This window comes from Salmo trutta, chromosome 9 (assembly GCF_901001165.1).
Source record: "Salmo trutta chromosome 9, fSalTru1.1, whole genome shotgun sequence".
NCBI lineage: Eukaryota > Metazoa > Chordata > Actinopteri > Salmoniformes > Salmonidae > Salmo > Salmo trutta.
In genome coordinates this window covers 25,328,148-25,352,460 of record NC_042965.1, presented here as the reverse complement: position 1 = coordinate 25,352,460, position 24,313 = coordinate 25,328,148, and the positions used below count along the sequence as shown (strand labels likewise).

The 24,313-nt window shown below is 45.0% G+C and overlaps 2 protein-coding genes across 4 annotated transcripts in view; both read right to left on the bottom strand.

The window, feature by feature from the left end:
• Positions 1-210: 210 nt before the first annotated feature.
• Positions 211-6,190, bottom strand: LOC115200306 (platelet glycoprotein Ib beta chain-like). The gene is given in 3 exon segments (XM_029763255.1): positions 211-517; positions 519-1,147; positions 6,035-6,190. Coding segments are annotated over 3 exon segments (720 nt in total). The 5' UTR covers positions 6,087-6,190; the 3' UTR covers positions 211-478.
• Positions 6,191-6,840: 650 nt separating this feature from the next.
• The window catches only part of LOC115200305 (septin-5), a 32,155-nt gene continuing 14,682 nt past the window's right edge, over positions 6,841-24,313 (bottom strand). Inside the window, exons 1-11 of one of the 3 annotated variants that reach the window (XM_029763252.1) lie at positions 14,361-14,784; positions 13,002-13,092; positions 11,352-11,438; positions 11,088-11,211; positions 10,394-10,528; positions 10,002-10,119; positions 9,726-9,827; positions 9,470-9,566; positions 9,003-9,138; positions 8,579-8,681; positions 6,841-8,369 (exon numbers count right to left, since the gene is read on the bottom strand). In XM_029763252.1, the coding sequence (XP_029619112.1) occupies positions 8,304-8,369; positions 8,579-8,681; positions 9,003-9,138; positions 9,470-9,566; positions 9,726-9,827; positions 10,002-10,119; positions 10,394-10,528; positions 11,088-11,211; positions 11,352-11,438; positions 13,002-13,092; positions 14,361-14,435 (1,134 nt within the window). In that variant the 5' untranslated portion in view covers positions 14,436-14,784 and the 3' untranslated portion in view covers positions 6,841-8,303. Of the gene's footprint in view, positions 8,370-8,578; positions 8,682-9,002; positions 9,139-9,469; positions 9,567-9,725; positions 9,828-10,001; positions 10,120-10,393; positions 10,529-11,087; positions 11,212-11,351; positions 11,439-13,001; positions 13,093-13,323; positions 13,575-14,360; positions 14,785-24,313 lie in introns of those variants that run through there. The other 2 variants (XM_029763254.1, XM_029763253.1) reach the window with 2 other exon arrangements.

The following is a 24,313-nucleotide window of genomic DNA, read 5'->3' as shown; positions in this document are numbered from 1 at the left end:
TTTCATAGTTTTGATGTCTTCACTATTATTCTACAATGTATAAAATAGTAAAAATAAAGAAAAACCCTTGAGTAGTAGGTGTGTCTAAACTTTTGACTGGTAATGTACATCCCAAACCTTTAAAAATACACCCATTTAAAAAATGATAACACAATACAGTATTATTGTAAATTAAATGTTATCTCTATCTGCAATGTATTCAAAGCTTGATGTATTATTTTAACAGCTTTATTGAGTGATGCAAGCAATGAAACATATTGAAAGAATCCTCAGAAAATAAATGCATAACCACTTAGATTTGCCCATGTTTCTTGTCCTGTGAGTCTCTCTGGAATCTCCAGTCTCCAGTGAATCTAACAAGTCCTTTTTTAAGCTCACCAGCTTGACCCCTTTAAGGGTCTCTCTCTACTCTCTCTGCCTTTTGCTGTTTCCTCTCCCTCTTCTCCCTCCTTGCCTACCTGGCCCCTCCCTCCCCTCTTCAGATGCTGCTGGCCTTCAGGGGCTCATACTCACTATTACTCATAAGTCCCTACCCCCCCAGCGAAGCTCTCCTCTGTGGTCCTTCGAGCCTCACGGGACAGTCTTTCAAACCTCCTCAGGAATACGACCATGGCACCCAGCAGCCCCACCTGCACCGCCACAAACACAAACAGAAAGACCTGGGAGGCCAGTGCCAGGTCACAGTACCAGTAGTGACAGGACTCCAAAACCTCCTCTTCAGCCAGGTAGACCACCAGCCTTCCCCGCAGGCCGGGAGGGGAACTGCAGGTGACATTGTTGTGTCCCGTGTGGTCGACAGGCTGTTTGAGCAGCCAGGAACGCAGGTAGAGCACGCCGCAATCACACGCCCAGGGGTTGCCATGGAGAGAGACAGAGCGGAGGGAGGAAAGGGAGTCCAGCAGGCCGTTGGGGAGCGTGGTCAGCTGGTTGTCGTGGAGACGGAGCTCGATGCTGGCGGGAGGGAAGTGGGAGGGTAAAGAAGAGGTGGTGAGGGTGCGGTTGCTGCAGTCTACCTGACCACCATGACAGGAGCAGGACAAGGGACAGCCTGATGACCCTTCAACCCTCCCTGGGGTCAGCAAGAGGAGGAGCAGACCCAAGAGTTGGGTCACACATGGCAGGAACCCCCTCATCATCACTGCCAATTCTGGAGAGGGAGGGAGGGTGAAAGGATGGAGGGAGAGAGAGGTAGGGAGACATATGTCATACTGGAAGGGTGGAGGAGAAACAATACCAACTCATGTCTGTGGATGTCTCTGCCATGTGAGGGATGCAGATATAATTTTAGTGTGAGTGTGAAATTAGTCATTAAAATAGAATATGTATCATTCCAAGCAAGGGAGATAGCAACCCAAAAGGCCTTTTCACACTGCATTGTTCTTAGCACCAGGCTAGACTGGCCCTGGGAGGGGTCATTCTTACACTGTGGTACCTTTTTCTGTCCACAGGAAATATCACTTCTTATTTAGTGTTAAATGTGGATTCCAAAATGCTTTAAACATAAGGTCAGGTGTCCTTTACCTTAAGAACACAAAAATATGGATCTTGAACACTTTTTTTCAGTGGGTGTTGGCGGTTTTGCCATGTTCCTGGGTGTTATTCATCAACTTCCACGAGAAATATAAGCCTTAAACTAATCCAACCTTAAACTACTTCATTATTTTATAGTCCTAGTTAAATTCTCTCTGATAAATTTTATTTTTTACGATTATTTTATTTATTATTATTTTATTTAAGATTTTTTTTTTTATGTGTGACTGATATCACTTTTGTTCGTTGTTCACTCACAGAGCTATGGCTAATTTGGGCTTCAAATGTCCAGCCTGTTAGGTTCCACCCTGTTGGGAAAATGCACCACCCAAAAAATATGTGCCTTTTTTCCTGGAGTTATGAGGTCTAAAAGGCACCGCATTGTAGGAATGACCCGGCTAGCTTAGCCAGTATTCACACAAATATTTGTTAACCTGGGCTAAGCGTTAGCCCTGGACTAAGGATTCCGGTGGTGTAAAGTACTTAAGTAAAAATAGTTTATAGTACCACGTAAGTTGTTTTTGGAGGTATCTGTACTTTACTTTACTATTTATATTTTTGACTACTTTTACTTTAACTTCAATAAATTCCCTAAGAGAAATGTACTTTTTACTCCATACAGTGTACATTTGCCCTGATACCCAAAAGCGCTCCTTACATTTTTAATGCTTAACAGGACAGGAAAATGGTCCAATTCACAGACTTATCAAGAGAACATCCCTGGTCATCCCTACTGCCTCTGATCTGGCGGACTCACTAAACACAAATGCTTTGTTAGTAAATTATGTCTTGAGTGTTGGAGTGTGCCCCTGGCTATCTGTAAGTTTATAAAACACAAAAATTGTGTTTTCTGGTTTGCTTAATATAAGGAATTAGAAATTATTAATACTTTTACTTTTGATACTTAAGTATATTTTAGCAATTACATTTACTTTTGATACTTGAGTAAAAGTGAAAGTCACCCAGTAAAAGTCTAAAAGTATTTGGTTTTAAATGTACTTAAGTAATTATGATGATTGGGTACTTTTTCCACCACTGAAGGATTCACACACTTGTACTCCAAAGCCCTGAGCAAACGGACAATTTGGACCAACATTCTATCTCTGACTCGCGCCCAAGGTTATAAACGCTAAGACATTTATTAACCCATTAATTCCTCTTGCTTCTAGGCTAGCATTTGATTTCCTCTTGCTTTTGGGCTAACATTTGATTTCCTCTTGCTTCTGGGCTAACATTTGATTTCCTCTTGCTTCTGGGCTAGCATTTGATTACCTCTTGCTTCTGGGCTAGTATTTGATTTCCTCTTGCTTCTAGGCTAGCATTTGATTTCCTCTTGCTTTTCGGTTAGCAATTGATTTCAACCACGATCTCAGCGATCACTGCTTCATTGCCTGCATCCGTAATGGGTTTGCAGTCAAACGACCATCCCTCATCACTGTCAAACGCTCCCTAAAACACTTCAGCGAGCAGGCCTTTCTAATCGACCTGGTCCGGGTATCCTGGAAGGATATTGACCTCATCCCGTCAGTAGAGGATGCCTGGTTATTATTTAAAAGTGCCTTCCTCACCATCTTAAATAAGCATGCCCCATTTAAAAAAAATTGAACCAGGAACAGATATATCCCTTGGTTCACTCCAGACCTGACTGCCCTTGACCAGCACAAAAACATCCTGTGGCGTACTGCATTAGCATCGAATAGCCCCCGTGATATGCAACTTTTCAGGGAAGTTAGGAACCAATATACACAGGCAGTTAGGAAAGCTAAGGCTAGCTTTTTCAAACAGAAATTTGCATCCTGTAGCACAAACTAAAAAAACTTCTAGGACACTGTAAAGTCCATGGAGAATAAGAGCACCTCCTCCCAGCAATACACTGAGACTAGGAAACACTGTCACCACCGATAAATCCACTATAATTGACCATTTCAATAAGCATTTTTCTACGGCTGGCCATGCTTTCCACCTGGCTACCCCTACCCGGTCAAGTGCCCTGCACCCCCCACAGCAACTCGCCGAAGCCTCCCCCATTTCTCCTTCACCCAAATCCAGATAGCTGATGTTCTGAAAGAGCTGCAAAATCTGGACCCCTACAAATCAGCCGGGCTAGACAATCTGGACCCTCTCTTTCTAAAATGATCTGCCGAAATTGTTGTAACCCCTATTACTGTTCAACCTCTCTTTCGTATCGTCTGAGATTCCCAATGATTGGGGAGACACTCAAAGGGGGAGACACTCTAGACCCAAACTGCTACAGACCTATATCTATCCCACCCTGGCTTTATAAGGTCTTCGAAAGCCAAGTTAACAAACAGATTACTCACCATTTCAAATCCCACCGTACCTTCTCCGCTATGCAATCTGGTTTCAGAGCTGGTCATGAGTGCACCTCAGCCACGCTCAAGGTCCTAAACAATATCATAACCGCCATCGATAAGAGACATTGCTGTGCAGCCGTATTCATCAACCTGGCCAAGGCTTTCGACTCTGTCAATCACCACATTCTTATCGGCAGACTCAACAGCCTTGGTTTCTCAAATGACTGCCTCGCCTGGTTCACCTCCTACTTCTCTGATAGAGTTCAGTGTGTCAAATCAGAGGGCTTGTTGTCCGGACCTCTGGCAGTCTCTATGGGGGTGCCACAGGCTTAAATTCTCGGGCCGACTCTCTTCTCTGTATACATCAATGATGTCGCTCTTGCTGCTGGTGATTCTCTGATCCACCTCTCCACAGACGACACCATTCTGTATACCTCTGGCCTGTCTTTGGACACTGTGTTAACTAACCTCTAGACGAGCTTCAATGCCGTACAACTCTCCATCCGTGGCCTCCAACTGCTCTTAAATGCAAGTAAAACAAAATGCATGTTCTTCAACCGATTGCTGCCCGCACCTGCCTGCCCGTCCGGCATCACTACTCTGGACGGTTCTGACTTAGAATATATGGACAACTACAAATACCTAGGTGTCTGGTTAGACTGTAAACCCTCCTTCCAGACTCACATTAAACATCTCCAATCCAAAATTAAATCTAGAATCAGCTTCCTATTTCGCAACAAAGCATCCTTCACTCATGCTGCCAAACATACCCTTGTAAAACTGACCATCCTTCCGATCCTTGACTTCGGGGATGTCATTTACAAAATAGCCTCCAACACTCTTCTCAACAAATTGGATGTAGTCTATCACAGTGCCATCCGTTTTGTCACCAAAGCCCCATATACTACCCACCACTGCGACCTGTACGCTCTCGTTGGCTGGCCCTCGCTTCATACTCGTCACCAAACCCACTGGCTACAGGTTATCTACAAGTCTTTGCTAGGTAAAGCCCCGCCTTATCGCAGCTCACTGGTCACCATAGCAGCACCCACCCATAGCACGCGGTCCAGCAGGTATATCTCACTGGTCACCCCCAAAGCCAATTCCTCCTTTGGTCGCCTTTCCTTCCAGTTCTCTGCTGCCAATGACTGGAACGAACTGCAAAAATCACTGAAGCTGGAGACTCATATCTCCCTCACTAGCTTTAAGCACCAGCTGTCAGAGCAGCTCACAGATCACTGTACCTGTACATAGCCCATCCAACTACCTCATCCCCTTACTGTATTTATTTATTTATTTTGCTCCTTTGCACCCCAGTATCTCTACTTGCACATTCATCTTCTGCACATCAATCACTCCAGTGTTTAATTGGTATATTGTAATTACTTCGCCACCATGGCCTATTTATTGCCTTACCTCCCTTATCTTACCTCATTTGCACACACTGTATATAGACTTTTTCTACTGTATTATTGACTGTATGTTTTGTTTATTCCATGTGTAACTCTGTGTTGTTGTATGTGTCGAACTGCTGTGCTTTATCTTGGCCAGGTCGCAGTTGTAAATGAGAACTTGTTCTCAACTAGCCTACCTGGTTAAATAAAGGTGAAATAAAAAAATAAATAATAATAAAAATTGGAATGCCAACTGCAAGCCAGGCCTAGTCACCCAACATTAGTGCCGACCTCACTAATGCTCTTGTGGCTGAATGGAAGCAAGTCCCCGCAGCAATGTTTCAACATCTAGTGGAAAGCCTTCCCAGAAGAGTGGAGGCTGTTATAGAAGCAAAGGGGGACCAACTCCATATTAATGCAGATCATTTTGGAATGAGATGTTTGACGAGCAGGTGTCCACATACTTTTGGTCATGTAGTGTATATGAGGATTTGAAAATGATATCTAACCTTTGATCTTAATAACAATTCAGTTATACCCCATAGTAGCTGTTTTCTAAAGAGGAAACATGGTTGTCAGACATTTTTTATAACTACCACTGGAAGAAAAATGTATCTTTGACAGGTTTTTCTGACATCTGAGACCATTCTCCAATCAAATCAAATTTGATTGGTTGCGTACACATATTTATCATGCTTGTGATATCATACACGGAGAAAGCCTAATTAAACAGTTAAGTTACAGTCATAGTGAAAGGTGTTATGGTCTTGTTATGGTCAGGAGAGGGTGCCTTACCTTCCATGTTGCGTGTGGTCGTAGCAGGAGTGTGTGGTCGTAGCTGTTGCATGTGTTCATAGCAGGGGAGGTTTGCTACTCATCACTCAGAGGCATGAGAGTGTATAAAAGTCCAAGCTGGCCTGCACTGATAAAGCACCCTGACACTCACATATGGTTGACACACACTACTGATTGGACACAGGAAGAACATATTTATTTAATGTCAGCAGCATTTTACTCCTTATCGCTGCCATAGAGGCTCCTGTTAGGGAAGCCTTATTTAAGCTTCAGGGGGGTGTATGGATACAGTTAATACTAACACTACTGGCCCCTATTGATACATCTCTACAAACTATCCACAGATCAACAGTATTTTACCATACTGTATGTGACAGACCACAGTACACTAGATTAGCAGCTAAGCTTCCTGCTTCTCTGGGTGCAACCCAGGATAAACGTTCCCCACAACGGCTCGTAGGTTCACCGTCTACAGTAACTATACTATAGCTGCAGCTAAGCCCTCATCATTCTCCAAACAGTCAGTTGGGTTAGTGATGGATCTGACTGTGGGCCAGAGGGGAAGTGAGGTCCAAGGAGATAAGTTGTGACTCAGCACTTTATTCAGCTACAGTAGCCAGACTTCCCCCACACAGGCCTGCCTGCATGGGGCCTACAGGATGTCTCAGGGCCTGTGTCTCAAATGGTACCCTATTCCCTATATAGTGCCCTTACTGTAGAAATATTAGTGGCAGTAAGGTCGTACTAGAAACCATAGTGTATTTATATAATTTTTTTCAGATGAAGAAATAATGAAGAAACACTGATATGAATCAAGACTGTTTATTCGTCGTCATAACCTGGTCAGTAGTTCCACCACGTCCTCTGAGCGCTAGCACTATAAAAAGCCACAATCACCATCCTGTATGACACAGCCAGAGGGCAGCATATACTTCACACACACACAGACGCACGCGCACGCACGCACGCACACACACACACACACACACATGGATATGCCATATTGGACAGAAGCATATACAGTAGCTCCTCTTAAAAGTTGGCCTCTTTTTACCATCCCATAGTGGCACTGTGGCATAGGTCATAATGTATTTCAGAACAAACACATTGCATCATATGAGAGAGTGGAAATCCAGCTGTAAGCGGATTTGAGTAACTTCAGCATGCTTGCACATGCACCCATTACTGTTCTGTACCTACCCTTTCATTTGTAATGTACTGTATGTCAGAGGGGCTCAATTCACTGTAAGGTAAGCAACTGCGCTAGAGACATTTTCAATCTAATTCACAAGCACCAAAACATGAGAAAGGTCTTCTCAACAAGTCGAAGTAGAGACCAGCAGTAAAAAGTTAATACGTTACATTTATGTTCAGATTCTTAGGTAGCCTATTGTTCATTAGTCTGTAGCTAGAACATACAGGAAATGCCACTAACAAAGGGAAAGCGGATTCTCACAGTTTCAAAGCAGAATAAGGTTCTCGTAATAGAGGGTGATACATATGGAAACACGCAGACACACACACTCACACGCGTTCAACATCAACAAGGATTCAAACTAACATCAGTAATATCGCTGTTTTACAAAACATTTTGTAATGCGTCTTCATAACCTGACAGAATATCCCAAAAGTATTCACCATATTTATAAATTGGATACATTTAACAGGTCATTTATATTACATGTTTATGTTATGTCATATGTTACTAGGACCGTCAATAATATTAATGGGGTTCAAATGGACACAAGATACAGTAAAAACACCACATTTCTCCTTGCAGGACAGACCAAATATGCAAGCACCAAAAAACAAATGACCAATGAATATACAGCTACTGTTTTCCCCCAACACAGTGCTGATTATATCCAGGGGTGAAAGTAAGCAGGTCCTGTACGGAGTACCGGCAAAATACATAGTGGGGGTACACTGTACCGGTAAAACATGAGCCTGTCACAATAATTAAAACATAGTGATTCCAAGAAAACTGTTGGCTTATATACTATTACTTATCATTACCGCATGTTAGTTGCATGAAGAATGAGCGAACAGACAAAAACGCTTGGGTTACGCTCTAAAATGCAGCATGGATCGACAATAACACAGACATTTATAAGTAATTATATTATTAGGCCCATAAAAAAATGGCGCGATCGTGCACTCATAGGAGGTCCTCATTAAATATACTTTCACCCCTGATTATATTATAGTTGGTATGTAACATGTCTGAAGTTGTGGTTGTAGTTCAGTGGCCAGCAGATGGGGCTGTAGCTCACTGGTCCTTCCCGTCATGGATCTGCTGCTGCATCTTATTTAGCATCTCTTGCATCCTCGCCAACTGCAGAGAGAGAGAGAAAGAAAGAACGGGGGTGGGGTAGAGAGAAAGTGTGCGAGAAAGACACAAAGAGACAGAGAAAGTGAGAAGTTAGAGAGGAGGTAGAGAGAGAGTACGAGTGGTAATGCCATTTTTGTCCTTTCTAGAATCTCTCTATAAACTGGAGACTATCCTGTATAGGTGATGTTACCCATAATGACATAGCAGTTTACCTCTTCATCTTTCATCTTGATGAGTCTGTCTGTCTCCACATCTGGGGTGGATAGGGGCAGGATGGGGATCGGGCTTTCCATGCGGTTGTCCTGCGTCAGTTTACTGAGGGGAAAACACATAAGGAACATGAGTACAGACTCACACAAGGGCAATATTAATAAACACTTCAGATATAAACTATAAAACAAGCACTTCATGCTTTCGGTCTTGCACTCTGTCTGACCTCTACAACAGGGTTTCCCAAACTCGTTCCTGAGGCCCCCTCTGGGTGCACATTCTGGTTTTTGTCCTAGCTTTGCCCAAGCGTTGATTATTTAAAGTTACTGTGTAATGCTAGGGCAAAAAACAAAATGTGCACCCAGGGGGGCCCCGGGACCAAGTTTGGGAAACCCTGCTCTACAGTATACACACAGACGCACATACCTGGTCATGTCCTGTATACACTGGGCTCTGTAGTTCTCATAGTGCACATCACATGTCACATCTTTGAGGTCATGCATGTGGGAGCGAATCAACATGTTCCTCAGCTTCACAAAGTCACAGTGGGACTGGTTCTCCACTGAAACACAAACACAAACAGACAGACAGACTGGGTCATTTTACACTGACATGATTTGCTTAGATAAAACATTCCTCTCTGTTGTATCAACCAGCAGTGATGCACTGTATCCTATTAGGAACAGGGGTTTTCTGAGCAAGAAAACTGAGCCTAATCATAATGCATTGTTTGAGACATATGGGTAGATAGAGGTTGTTTTTCATAGTTTGAGTTTCAGTAATTTTTCTTTCAAAAATGTTAATAATATGTGAGGAAAAGCATATTTCACCATGCAACTTAGAGTCAAAGCCCTGAGTAATATTGGTCTATGTCCTCCATTGTTGTCACCCACCTTCCACAATACCCCATGGATAGAGTCTCCCTCTCACTCTCTGGCCCCTGGCCTCAACCACTGTGTTACTGCCAATCACTGCTAACGGACAGCACTCCTACACACACACACATGCGCACACACACACATGTGCGTACACACACAGGTTAGGATTTGGCATGATAGATTGACATGTTAGAAGGTATGGTTGAGTTTAGAGTTCTTGTTCTGCTCATAACTCTATTCTTAATGTTCGGTCTCCAGTTGTGTGTCTCACCTTCAGTTCTTTGTCCAGTTGTTTGAACTCCTCATCCTCATCAGAGTCACACTCTGGGAACTGGTACACCTTAATGCCAAACCTCTCAATTTCCTCACGGACCTACACACACACACACACACACACACACGAACACGCGAACACACACACGCGCAAACACGCGGCACCACACATTGTGCTGGGTGAGCAACTTCCTAAGGTTCGTGCATCCAATCTTGCAATCATAATGTGACACCTGCTTCAGCAGTTTTAGTCTGTCTGCTGTGTTGAACTCACCCTGTCTTTGAGTTTCTTGATCTCATTGGGAGTGAGACAGTCAGCCTTGGCAATGAGAGGAACCACGTTCACCTTCTCATGGAGAGCCTTCATAAACTCAACATCTACTGGACGCAGTCTGCAAGGGAGAGGAGATACCCCGCCTGGTCAGTGTATGTGCGTGCGTACCTGCATGCATGTGTGAGTTTTCATGGAGACTAAGTGCATTCTGACTGAGGTGGACAGTAATAACAGTGTTTGCTGGTTGAGTTGTATTGGTGCTGTTTACTTAGTATCCTCCTGTCATCACACTCAGGATGTGTTATTACTATCTATACCTGTCATTACACTATCACATTCCTGTGTATGTATGTGTGTGTGAGTGTGTGTGAGTGTGTATGTGTTTGTGTTACCCGTGTCCGAACGGAGGAATGAAGTAGAGGCAGCAGTGGACTCTGTTGTCCTGTATATTCTTCCTGTTCAGTCCACTCTCATCTCTGAAGTACTGCTCAAACTGCTGGTCGATGTAGTCTGTGATCGGCTTCCAGCTACACACACACACACACACACACACACACACACACACACACACACACACACACACACACCACAATCAGTCAAGGCTTACAGGAACTATCAAAATAGAGTTGCACACTCTATATAAGCTCCCAGTAATTCATAACCCTGAAGTAGGCAATGTGATGCTGAAACGTTGGTGGTTTATATATTGTGACTCTCTTTATTTATTTTTCATAGCCTACAGTTTACTTTCGGTTAGTCAGCGCCTCTACTAACATTTTTGGGTGTGCGCCAGCTCATGTTTACAGGAACGACATACAAGATGACTTTACGCTATTTTAGGTCAATCTTCTAACCCAGTGTTTCCCAACTCCAGTCCTAGAGTTCCCCAACAGCACACATTTTTGTTGTAGCCCCGGACAAGCACACCTGATTCAACTTGTCAACTAATCATCAAACCCTTATTGAGTTGAATCAGGTGAGTTTGTCTGGAACTACAATAAAATGTGTTCTGTTTGGTGTACTCAAGACTGGAGTCGGGAAATACTGTTCTCACCCATAAAGAAGCCTCAAAGACATTTAGCTCACCATTCATTGTTGTTGACAGCGTCTCCAAACCCTGGCGTGTCTACAATGGTCAATTTGAGCTTCACTCCTTTCTCCTCAATGTCCACTGTGTGCTTAATGATCTCCACTGTCTGGTTGATACGCTCTGAGAGAGGGAGAGAGAGAGGGAGAGAGAGAGAGAGAGAGGGAGGGATGGATAGAGAAAGGGAAGAGAACTTCTAATGAGATGGCATTTTAAAATTGCTCTAGTTTACATTTTAATGTGTGTGTGTGTGTGTTACTCACCCTCAGCGTTGAGTAGTTTCCTGTCCTTGTACAGGTCTGTGAGGAACAGGCTGTTGACCAGAGTAGATTTACCCATACCAGACTCCCCTGTAACATGATATACATATTACATACACTGAACAAAAATATAAACGCAACAATTTCTAAGATTTTACTGAGTTACAGTTCATATAAGGAAATCATTAATTGAAATAAATTCATTAGGCCCTAATCTATGGATTTCACATGACTGGGAATACAGATACGCATCTGTCGGTCACAGATACCTTAAAAAAAAGGTAGGGGCGTGGATCAGAAAACCAGTCAGTATCTGGTGTGACCACCAGCCTCTTGCAACGTGACAAATCTCCTTCGCATAGAGTTGATTGTGGCCTGTGAAATGTTGTCCCACTCCTCTTTAATGTGCAAAGTTGCTGGATATTGGCGGGAAATGGAACACGCTGTCGTGCTCAATGGGTGACATGTCTGGTGAGTATGCAGGCCATGGAAGAACTGGGACATTTTACGCTTTCAGGAATTGTGTACAGATCCTTTCGACATGGAGCCGTGCATTATCATGCTGAAACATGAGGTGATGGCGACGGATGAATGGGCCTCAGGATCTCGTCACGGTATCTCTGCATTCAAATTGCCATCAATAAAATGCAATAGTGTTCGTTGTCCGTAGCTTATACTTCCCATACCATAACCCTGCTGCCACCATGGGGCACTCTGTTTACAACATCTGCCATCTGCCCGGTACAGTTGAAATCTGAATTAATTTGTGAAGAGCACACTCCTCCAGCATGCCAGTGGCCATCGAAGGTGAGCATTTGCCCACTGAAGTCGTTTACGACGCCAAAGTGCAGTCAGGTCAAGACCCTGGTGAGGACGACTAGCAGGCAGATGAGCTTCCCTGAGACAGTTTCTGACAGTTTGTACAGAAATTGCTGTGCAAACCCACAGCTTCATCAGCTGTCTGGGTGGCTGGTCAGACGATCCCACAGGTGAAGAAACCGGATGTGGAGGTTGTTACACATGGTCTTCGGTTGTGAGCCCTGTTAGACGTACTGACAAATTCTCTAAGATGACGTTGGAGGCAGCTTAAGGTAGAGAAATTAACATTCAATTATCTGGCAACAGCTCTTGTGGACATTACTGCAGTCAGCATGCCAATTGCAGGCTTCCACAAAACTTGAGACATCTTTAGCATTGTGTTGTTTGACAAAACTGCACATTTTAGAGAGGCCTTTTATTGTCCCCAGCACAAGGTACACCTGTTTAATGGTCATGCTGTTTAATCGGCTTCTTGATATGCCAAACGTGTCAGGTGGATGGATTATCTTGGCAAAGGAGAAATGCTTACTAACAAGGATGTAAGTAAACAAATTTGTGCACAAAATGTGAGAGAAATAAGCTCTTTGTGCATATGGAGCATTTCTGGGATCTTTTATTTCAGCTCATGAAACATGGGACCAACACTTTACATGTTGCGTTTATATTTTTGTTTAAAATAACATGTCTCTAAACAGCCACCAACACACACAGACACACACATGGCCATCAACACTAACACTGAGTCAACATTCATGAAAACACATTAAGTACTTAATATCACTGGGTTGTTTAACTTTTACTACAGTAAATGCTACAGACAATACTTTCACTGACCGGCGACCATGAGAGTGAAGTCAAAACCTTTTTTCACTGACTTCCTGTGCACCTGGTTTGGGAGGGTGGCAAAACCCACATACTGCTTCTCCTGAGAGAGAGAGAGAGAGAGAGAGAGAGAGAGAGAGAGACAGACAGAGAGAGACAGAGACAGAGAGAGACAGAGACAGAGAGAGACTCAGTCACACTCACACAATAGGTAAACGAACATACAATATCCTCAGTCGGATATCTATTCAAAGCAACATTCCTAAGAGCTAAATCAATTAGAGAAAAATTGTCATTTAAATGAAAATACAGCTCAAATTCAAACTCAACTCACTCTCAACCCACAAATATCTTGACAATAGCAGGGGAGAAAGGGGAAATGCATTCATGAAATTAGAGTCTCTAAGACCTGGCGCTGCGCTTTTTCCACACACACCAACAGACACACAAACAGACACACACACACACATAAAAAAACGCACAAACACAGTGAGAGAAAGAGAGAGAAAAGTATGACTGATCTATAACTGTTCCACTACACAATGGCTGTCTATCTGGCAGCTCTCCTCATCCCCTTCTGACACCATTCACACATCATCCAAAGCTTCTCCTTACTCAGAACCTACAGTACTGAAGACCCCATAGCCCCCCCCCCCCCCCCACACACACACACTAACAGCCTTACCAGTCTACCAAGGCCAAAGTCTGGCAGCCAACGGAGGGTGACAAAGGCTGTATTTACCAGACATAAATGGCCTATTTTAAACCCCAAACAAACACAAACACACGCCAAAGAAATAATCAGTCAGGGGTTATAATAACTTGTCATAATCTGTCATGTGCATTCCCTACAGCTCCTGGGGCAAGGCTAACATACACAAACATGCATACACACGGTCACAGCATACAAAGACTTGGAAGAGAGCTAGTGCTGAAGTCACACACACAGAGAATTGGGAAATCTATATCAATGAGTAATCATACAAACATCTGACTTACTTCTAGGGTGTGTGTGGGAACAAATATGCCACAGTCAGAACAAACAAACTACCCAGAAATCTGTCTTGAACGCATCAGGACATGACTTAAGAAAATAGTATGTTCTATATTCCATACTAATATGACATGTTAGAGAGAGAAAGATGGTGCTTCTATGAGAGTTTGCTGACCTGTGTGTGTGTGTGTGTGTGTGTGTGTGTGTGTGTGTGTGTGTGTGTGTGTGTGTGTGTGTGTGTGTGTGTGTGTGTGTGTGTGCGTTAAATGTCCATTTCTCTTTGACATTGACCCCCTTTCCCTTCTCTTTCCTCTCCTCCACTTTCTCTCTCCTCTCACTCTCCATCCTCTCTCGCCTGTCACGTTCCAGTTCTTTACCTTCCGCCTGGCGGTTCTGACTCGAGGGCACAGCAAGCGTTCCACTAGTTTCTCCTGCAGCATGATAGCATCCATACCAAGCCAGCACGACACCAACAGAGAAAAGGTTTTCCAAAAACAGAGCAACCTTCTCACAACGCTTCTCTTATGCACCCCTCTACACCTCTCCGTCAGTCCACACTCTTCTCAATACACACACCGCTTTCCTGTTCTCCCTCACTATGTCTTTGTTCCTCCTACTCTCCTCCTCTCTCTTTCTTTCTCCTCTTTCTCTCTCTCCTCTGTCCCGCAGCGCTCTACTGCTCCCTGTTCAGACAGGTAGGGGGGAATTCTGATAGAGGGAGAAAAGGAGAGAGCGAGAGGTAGGGGGGTAGACAGGAGGAAATAAAATGTTAGGACAGAGTGAGAGAGGTAGCAATTTAGTGGAGGAAGAGAGGGACGGAGGGGGAAAGTGAAGGAATAAAAGACACTCATTCATTCACCCCATAGTCCCTCCCCCTTTTCCACCATTAGAAAAGTAAAGCAGTCACTGCTACAGTAATGACCTACAGTATAGCAGCCCAGAGCAGAGAGAGCGCAAAAGAGAGAAACAGACAGACAAGAGAGGGCTAAATAATCTAGCCCATATCTGACCATAATAGTGATAAGTTGTCAAAGAACAACACAGTGTCCTATAGCAGAGACACAAACTCTTTGTGTGGTTCAAGTGTGGACTTGTAAAAGACAGTAACCTGTCACACAGAGCTGAGTGAAGCTAAAAGGACCTCTTAACCCAGCCCTGGGATGACGATAGCAAGAGATGTGTGACTCAATGGCTATATGAAGAGACTAGCCAACGTCTAGACTGGACATCAGCCATACAACAAAAGGGCACGGCTGTGGAAATTACACTAAAAGTATCAAAGGAGACGTTCTCTCATTAAATTAAATCAAAGTTTATTGGTCGCGTAAACAGTTTAGCAGGTGTTATAGTGGTGCAACAAAATGCTTATATTGCTTGCTCCTAAGAATGCAGTCAAATGTCAAGTAAAAGAATGACGGGACGAATCCTGGATGTTCAACCCAAATAGCACTGTAGCTATAAGATAAACTCATGTAGATTTAATATAGTGTGAGCTACAGTATGTCGTGAATCCAATATATAAATAAATATGCAGTGTGTATAAACAGTGTAACTAAAATACAATGTACATTATTATAAATATTTTGATAAACTATGTCGGGGATAGAGTATTCAAATACACTTCCTTTGACACCCGGGTGCTGAATGCAGCCCGACAGAATGCTCTCAATGGTGCATCTGTAGAAGTTTGTGAGGGTCTTAGGGGCAATGCCGAATTTCTTCCGACACCTGAGGTTGTAGAGGTGCTGTTGCGCCTTCTTCACCACAATGTCGGTGTGGCGAGACCATTTCAGGTCCTCAGCAATGTGCATGTTGAGGAACATGAAGATTTTGACCTTATCCACTGCGGCCCCGTCAATGAGGATGGGGGCGTGCTCGCTCTTCTGTCTCCTGTAGTCCACGATAAGCTCCTTTGTTTGGTTGACGTTGAGGGAGAGGTTATTTTCCTGGCACCACTCCGCCAGGGCTCTAACCGCCTCTCTGTATGCTGTCTTGTTGTTGTTAATCAGGCCTACCACTGTTGTGTCATCAGGAAACTTGATGATTGAGTTGGAGTCGTGCATGGCCATGCAGTCATGGGTGAACAGGGAGTACAGAAGGGTGCTGAGCACACACACCTGGGGAGCCCCCGTGTTGAGGATCAGCATGGCGGATCAGGAAATCTAGGATCCAGTTGCATAGAGAGGAGTTCAGACAGAAGGCCCTGAGCTTAATGACGAGCTTGAAGGGCAGTATTGTGTTAAAAGCTGAGTTGTAGTCTATGAACAGCATTCTAACATAGGTGTTCCACTTGTCCAAGTGGGATAGGGTGGTGTGTAGTGCAATGGTGATTGCGTTGTTCATAGATCTGTTGCCGCAGTATGCAAATTGTAGTGGTTAAGGGTGTCGGGTATGGTGGAGGTAATACGGTCCTTGACTATCCTTTCAAAGCACTTCATGATGACAGAAGTGAGTGCTACGGGGCAATAGTCATTTAGTTCAGTTGCCTTGGCTTGCTTGGATACAGGTAGAATGGTGGCCATCTTTAAGCAAGTGAGAACTACAGTCTGGGATAGTGAGAGGTTGAAAATGTCCATAAACACTCCAGCCGGCTGGTCTGCAGATGCTCTGGGGATGCAGCTTGGGATGCCATCCGGGCCAGCAGCCTTACGACGGTTTACACGCTTGAATGTCCTACTCACGTCGGCTACACAGATTGCGAGCCCGCAGTCCTCGTGAGCAGCACGTCGTTGGCTATGTGTTTAGCATGTCTGGGAGTGAGGCATCAGTGACTGTGACGTGGCTGGTTTTACTTTTATAATCCGTATTGTCTTAAGTCCCTGCCACATGTGTCTCGTGTCTGAGGCGTTGAATTGCGACTTTGTACCTGTACTGTCTTTTTGCCTCTTTGATTTTCTTGTGGTGGTCATAGGTGGTCGGTTCATATTTCCGGACACTCTACTGTGGTTAAATGCGGTGGTTTGCGCTAAACCATAAAACGCTATTTGCATTTTTGGTTTGGGTATGTTTTAATCATCACTGTAGGAACAACATCCTCTATCCACTTCCTGATGAACCCAGATAGAAAGTCAGTAAATTCATCTAATTTATTCCCAGAGGTGGCCCGGAACATATCCCAGTCCATGTGATCAAAAAAGTCCTGCAGCATGGATTCCGATTGGTCAGACCAGCATTGTACAGACCTTAACACAGGTGCTTCCTGTTTTAACTTCTGCCTATTGGCGGGGAGGAGCAGAATGGAGATGTGGTCTGATTTGTCAAAGGAGGGGTTTGTATCCGTCTCGGAATGGAGAATAACAAGGATTCAATGTATTTTTCCTGTGAGTGAGGCAAAAGATGTGTTGTTCGAATTTCGGGAGAATTTTCCTTACATTTCCTTTGTTAATGTCCCTGAATACAAGAAATGAGGCCTCGGGATATGTTGTTTCCAATTTGTTAAAAGTCCTGTGTAATTCCTCGCGGTGTTGTCTTGTTGGGGGATGTACACAGCCGTGATACAAACATGCACTCCACACACTGTGAAACAGGACAGGGCGTGGTGGACAATTGTTGCCAGATGTGGGCCCATGGAGTGTGTTGTGTGTGTGTGTGTGTGTGTGTGTGTGTGTGTGTGTGTGTGTGTGTGTGTGTGTGTGTGTGTGTGTGTGTGTGTGTGTGTGTGTGTGTGTGTGTGTGTGTGTGTGTGTGTGTGTGTCTGGGTTCAGTGGTGATATCTCAGCTAAGCTACCACTGGAGGACAGACACGGGGTTCAAAACAAATGGAGCTCAGAAAGCTATGGTACCCCAGACAGAGTGGGCAACATCAATTGGTCGATCTCCAAGGCATTCCTAATCGATTACCAAACATTTCTTTAAAAAACCCAACGATAAAGCCTTGCATTCCTCTTTTTGATTTGTTTCACGCTGTTGGTGGTAGGTGCATTTGACTCAGCAGTCCTAGCGCTGGGAAGGCAAAGTGTTCCCATTTTGAACCATTTCATGTGTCTGAAGGTAAAACCCTGCCTACCCGGCAGGCCCAGAGAGCAAATCAAGTGTACCTATAGGCCTTCCGCTGGCCAATCAAATAGCTCAGATCACCGTGTCTGCAGTTTCCTCGAGCCATAGACTGTAAAAAGAAGCCATGAACACATAGCAAAGTGTTCCGATAAGCTTGCGTTGTTACAGTGCCTTCGGAAAGTATTCAGACACCTTGACTTTTTCCACATTTTGTTACGATACAGCCTTTTCTAAAATAGATTTTTTTTAAATCCTCAGATACACACAATCGCCCATAATGATAAAGCGAAAACAGTCACCGTTTTTTTTTTTTTTTGCAAATGTATTAAAAATAATAAACAGAAATACCTTATGTAGATAAGTATTCAGACCCTTTGCTATGAGACTCAGGTGCATCCTGTTTCCATTTATCATCGTTGAGATGTTTCTACAACTTGATTGGAGTCCACCTGAGGTAAATTCAATTGATTGGACATGATTTGGAAAGGCACACACCTGTCTATATAAGGTCCCACAGTTGACAGTGCATGTCAGAGCAAAAACCAAGCCATGAGGTCGAAGGAATTGTCCGTTGGGACTGGGAGACTAGTCAGAATCGAGGCAAAGATGAATGGAGCAAAGTACAGGGAAGATCCTTGATGAAAACCTGCTCCAGAGCGCTCAGGACCTCAGACTGGGGTTTGTCATTATGAGGTATTGTGTATAGATTGATGAGGGGGGAAAAAAACTTTAATCCATTTTAGAATAAGGCTGTAACGTAACAAAATGTGGAAAAAGTCAAGGGGTCTGAATACTTTCCGAACGCACTGTATTATTAGCAGCTTGTGTCTTTTTTAATATCAGAGAATATTTCACTTTTTCTGGTCATAGGAATAACAACATGAATTGGTGCATGAGGCAGAAATAATGCATTGTAACTTGAGTTTTGCCATCAGCTGGAAGACTGTGTCCCCTTTTCTCAGCGGAGGGAGTGGAGGGACGGTGAGTTGGGTGAAAGGCAGCCTCACCCCTGCTCCCTCCCCTCAGACTGACCATCAGATGAAGGCCATCAGTCCAGTAAAAAAAATAAGCTAATTATTATGCTCACTCCGCTGTGCCTCACAAGTAATACAATACATGTGTCACGTCCTGACCATAGAAAGCTGTTATTTTCTATGGTAGAGTAGGTCAGGGCGTGACAGTTTTTTTTTCTTGTTTAGATTTTCTATGTTGTTATGTTCTAGTTTTGTATTTCTATGTTGGGCTTTGTTTGGGAGGATCTCCAATTAGAGGCAGCTGGTCATCGTTGTCTCTAATTGGAGATCATATTTAAGTAGGTGTTTTTCCCACCTGGGTTTGTGGGAGATTGATTTTGAGTAAGTGCATGTTTGTAACTCTTCGTCACGGTTTGTTGTTTTGTTCATTCAGTTTATTTTGTATGTATTGCATAGTTTCAAAGTTTAATAAAGAAAATGTGGAATGATACACACGCTGCACTTTGGTCCGCTCCTTCATCGTACGACAAACGTGACAGAATCTCCCACCACTGGCTTACTGGTGTTCTTCCATGCCGTCCATGGGAGGGGTGCGTCACTTGAGTGGGTTGAGTCACTGACGTGGTCTTCCTGTCTGGGTTGGCACCCCCCCTTGGGTTGTGCCGTGGCGGAGATCTTTGTGGGCTATACTCGGCCTTGTCTTAGGACGGTAAGTTGGTGGTTGGAGACATCCCTCTAGTGGTGTGGGGGCTGTGCTTTGGCAAAGTGGGTAGGGTTATATCCTGCCTGTTTGGCCCTGTCCGGGGGTATCATCGGATGGGGCCACAGTGTCTTCTGATCCCTCCTGTCTCAGCCTCCAGTATTTATGCTGCAGTAGTTTATGTGTCGGGGGCTAGGGTCAGTCTGTTCCATCTGGAGTATTTCTCTTGTCTTATCAGGTGTCCTGTGTAAATTTAAATATGCTCTCTCTAATTCTCTCTTTCTTTCTTTCTCTCGGAGGACCTGAGCCCTAGGACCATGCCTCAGGACTACCTGGCATGATGACTCCTTGCTGTCCCCAGTCCACCTGGCCGTGCTGCTGCTCCAGTTTCAACTGTTCTGCCTGCGGCTATGGAACCCTGACCTGTTCACCGGACGTGCTTGTTGCACCCTCGACAACTACTATGATTATTATTATTTGACCATGCTGGTCATTTATGAACATTTTAACATCTTGACCATGTTCTGTTATAATATCCACCCGGCATAGCCAGAAGAGGACTGGCCACCCCTCATAGCCTGGTTCCTCTCTAGGTTTCTTCCTAGGTTTTGGCCTTTCTAGGGAGTTTTTCCTAGGGAGTTTTTCCTAGCCACCGTGCTTCTTTCACATGCATTGCTTGCTGTTTGGGGTTTTAGGCTGGGTTTCTGTACAGCACTTTGAGATATCAGCTGATGTACGAAGGGCTATATAAATAAATTTGATTTGAATAAGACCAAGCAGCGTGGAATGGACCAGTGGACTTGGGAGGAGATACTGGACGGGAAAGGACCCTGGAAGCAGGCTGGGGAGTATCGCCGTCCTAAAGAGGAGATTGAGGCAGCGAAAGCGGAGCGGCGATATTACGAGGCACTATACCAACCACGAGGCAAGTGCGAGAGGCAGCCCCCACATTCTTTTGGGGGGGGCACACGGGGAGATTGGCTGAGTCAGGGTGGAGACCTGAGCCAACTCCCCGTGCTTACCGTGGGGAGCGAGTGACTAAGCAAGCACCGTGTTATGCGGTGATGCGCACTGTGTCGCCAGTGCGCATTCACAGCCCGGTGCGATCTGTGCCCGTGCCCCGCATTTGCCGAACTAGGTTGAGCATTCAGCCAGGAAGAGTGGTGCCAGCTCAGCGCTCCTGGTCTCCAGTTCGCCTTCTCGGTCCAGGATATCCTGCGCCGGCTCTGCGCACTGTGTCGCCAGTGCGTATTCACAGCCCAGTGCGTCCTATGCCAGCTCCCCGCAATTGCCGGGCAAAAGTAAGCATCCAGCCAGGACGGGTGGTGCCAGCTCTATGCTCGAGACCTCCAGTGCGCCTCCACGGCCCAGTATATTCTGTGCCTGCTCCATGTACCCGGCCTCCAGTGAGTCTATCCAGCCTGGTCCGCCCAGTTCCTGCTCCTCACACTCGCCCTGAGGTGCGTGTTACCAGTCTGGCGCCACCTGTGCCAGCCCCACGCATCAGGCCTCCAGTGCGCCTTCCCAGTCCAGAGCCTCCAGCGACGTTCCCTAGTCCGGTGAGACCTGTTCCAGCTCCATGTAAGAAGCCTCCAGTGATGATCCATGGTCCGAAGCCTCCAGTGATGATCCATGGCACGAAGCCTCCAGTGATGATCCATGGCCCGGAGCCTGTAGTGATGATCCATGGCACGAAGCCTCCATTGATAATCCATGGCCCGGAGCCTCCAGTGATAATCCATGGCAAGAATCCTGTAGGGATGATCCATGGCCCGGAGCCTGTAGGGATGATCCATGGCCCGGAGCCTCCAGTGATAATCCATGGCCCGGAGCCTCCAGTGATAATCCATGGCAAGAAGCCTGTAGGGATGATCCATGGCCCGGAGCCTGTAGGGATGATCCATGGCACGGAGCCTCCAGTGATAATCCATGGCCCGGAGCCTCCAGTGGTGATCCATGGCGCGGAGCCTGCAGTGATGATCCATGGCGCGGAACCTGCAGTGACGGTCCCCAGTCCGGAACCTCCTGAGACGGCCCGCAGTCCGGAACCTCCTGAGACGGCCCGCAGTCCGGAGTCTCCAGCGGCGGTCAGCAGAACAGAACCTCCAGCGGCAGTCTGCAGTCCAGAACCTCCAGTGGCGGTCTGCAGTTCAGAACCTCCGGTGATGATCCACGGTCCGGGTCCTTCGGCGACGATCCAGGGTCCGGTGACACAAAAGTGGAGGGATCAGCGGGCGGAGCGGGGGTTACGCCCCGAACCGGAGCTGCTTCCTCTGCTGGAGGATCCGCAGGATGAGAAGGTTCTCCGTACTGCACCAGAGCCGCCATAGACATTTTTAGGTGTGTTCAGAGTCCGCACCTTTGGGGGGGGGTACTGTCACGTCCTGACCATAGAAAGCTGTTATTTTCTATGGTAGAGTAGGTCAGGGCGTGGCAGTTTTTGTTTTCTAGTTTAGATTTTCTATGTTATGTTCTAGTTTTGTATTTCTATGTTGGGCTTTGTTTGGTAGGATCTCCAATTAGAGGCAGCTGGTCATCGTTGTCTCTAATTGGAGATCATACTTAAATAGGTGTTTTTCCCACCAGGGTTTGTGGGAGATGGATTTTGAGTAAGTGCATGTTTGTAACTCTTCGTTTGTTGTTTTGTTCATTCAGTTTATTTTGTATGTATTGCATAGTTTCACAGTTTAATAAAGAAAATGTGGAACGATACACACGCTGCGCTTTGGTCCGCTCCTTCATCGTACGACAAACGTGACAACATGATGTATTACCAGTGTGATCATATACCTACATTTTTTAAATATAATTTCAAAATGGTCTGAAAAGAACAACATTGACAGGGAAATTGAAGCACAACCAATATGCAGTGATGATGTATTGGGCCTATAGCCTACTGCACAAACCTCATTGCTACACAACTGTTTTTAATTGGTTAATGGTGCATGTTTAAAAAAAATCTGAGCAGTAGATCTCAACTTGAATTTTGACTCAGAGTGATCTTGACTCAGAAAAGGTGACCACTGATCTATAGTATGTTATTTTAACTACTAATCAAGCCCTTGAATAGCTGTATCAGATGTATTAGTGCTGGGTTGGAACAAAAGCCTGAAAAGCTGTGGATCCCTAGGACCTCTCTTCATGGGATAGCTCCAGAAGCTGTAATACCAATCTATATCACACGAGGGAGACAGACCAAAATAGAACAAGTTACATGATGAAGGAAGTTATCAACAGCTGTATTGTGCTATGGAGCTAAGCTACTGTTTAAAGTAAGATATAAGAACACATCAGATACCAGCATTTGAAAGAGAACTTGACTGACTAAAGAGTGAATGAGAAAAGAGACAACATGAGCAGCAGATTTGGCAGGGTATGTGACTGAATGGAAGCTACTGCTGCTCTGGTGGTGGTGAGAAGACGAATGGAGGAGCGCAGGGGGTCAACGGCAGAGGGTAGGGATGTGCTGGGGTCCACTGTCCAGCTATTTTTATCTGAAGTTGTGTTTATTAATATTGCCCTTGTGTGAGTCTGTACTCATATTCCTTATGTGTTTATCTCTCAGTAAACTGACACAAGACAACCGCAGGGGGGGCAGGGCTGAGTTTGGGAAACCCTGGTGTAAGGGACTGAGGATCCAGTTAGCAGGGGCAGGGTGAGAGAGAGTTGTGTGTGTGTGTGCGTGCATGTCTGTGGGGGAGATGGGGTTGGTGTCCTCTGAATAGAACAGATGTCCTAGAGTGACATCACAATAGCCCTCTTCAGGCCCCTCCCTCTCTTTCACTGGCCAGCTATCCCGCTGGCCTCTGGTAGGACACAGCACCGGGAGTTCTCTCTCACCTTCACACACACGCACGGCCTGATGCACGTGCACACACATGTAAACATACACACATGGATACAGCTGACATCATCAGTTGGATAAAGTGATATAGTATATCTTGTGAACAGTGTTTAAGGAGGCCACTGTGAAAGCCACTTATCAGGGACACAGTCAGGCAGAGATAATCATCTACATTCGGGCTCCCGAGTGGCATAGCGGTCTAAGGCACTGCATCTCAGTGCTAGAGGCGTCACTACAGACACCCTGGTTCGATTCCAGGCTGTATCACAACCGGCCGTGATTGGGAGTCCCATAGGGCGGTGCACAATTGGCCCAGCGTCGTCCGGGTTTGGTCGGTGTAGGCCGTCATTGTAAATAAGAATTTGTTCTTAACTGACTTGCCTAGTTAAATAAATGTGAAATAAAAATACAAAATAATCTCCAGCCAGTCCATTACTTCCTGTGTCTTCCTGTGCCCCCTCAGATTTGATCAGTTAAAAAAAATATATATATACTACTGTTAAAAAGTTTGGGGTCACTTAGAAATATCCTTGTTTTTGAAAGAAAAGTAAATTTCTTGTCCATTAAAATAACATCAAATTGATCAGAAATACAGTGTAGACATTGTTAATGTTGCAAATGACTATTGTAGCTGGAAACAGCTGATTTTTAATGGAATATCTACATAGGCGTACAGAGGCCCATTATCAGCAACCATCACTCGTGTGTTTCAATGGCACGTTGTGTTAGCTAATACAAGTTTAGCATTTTAAAATGCTAATTGATCATTAGAAAACCCTTTTGCAATGATGTTAGCACAGCTGGAAACTGCTGTTC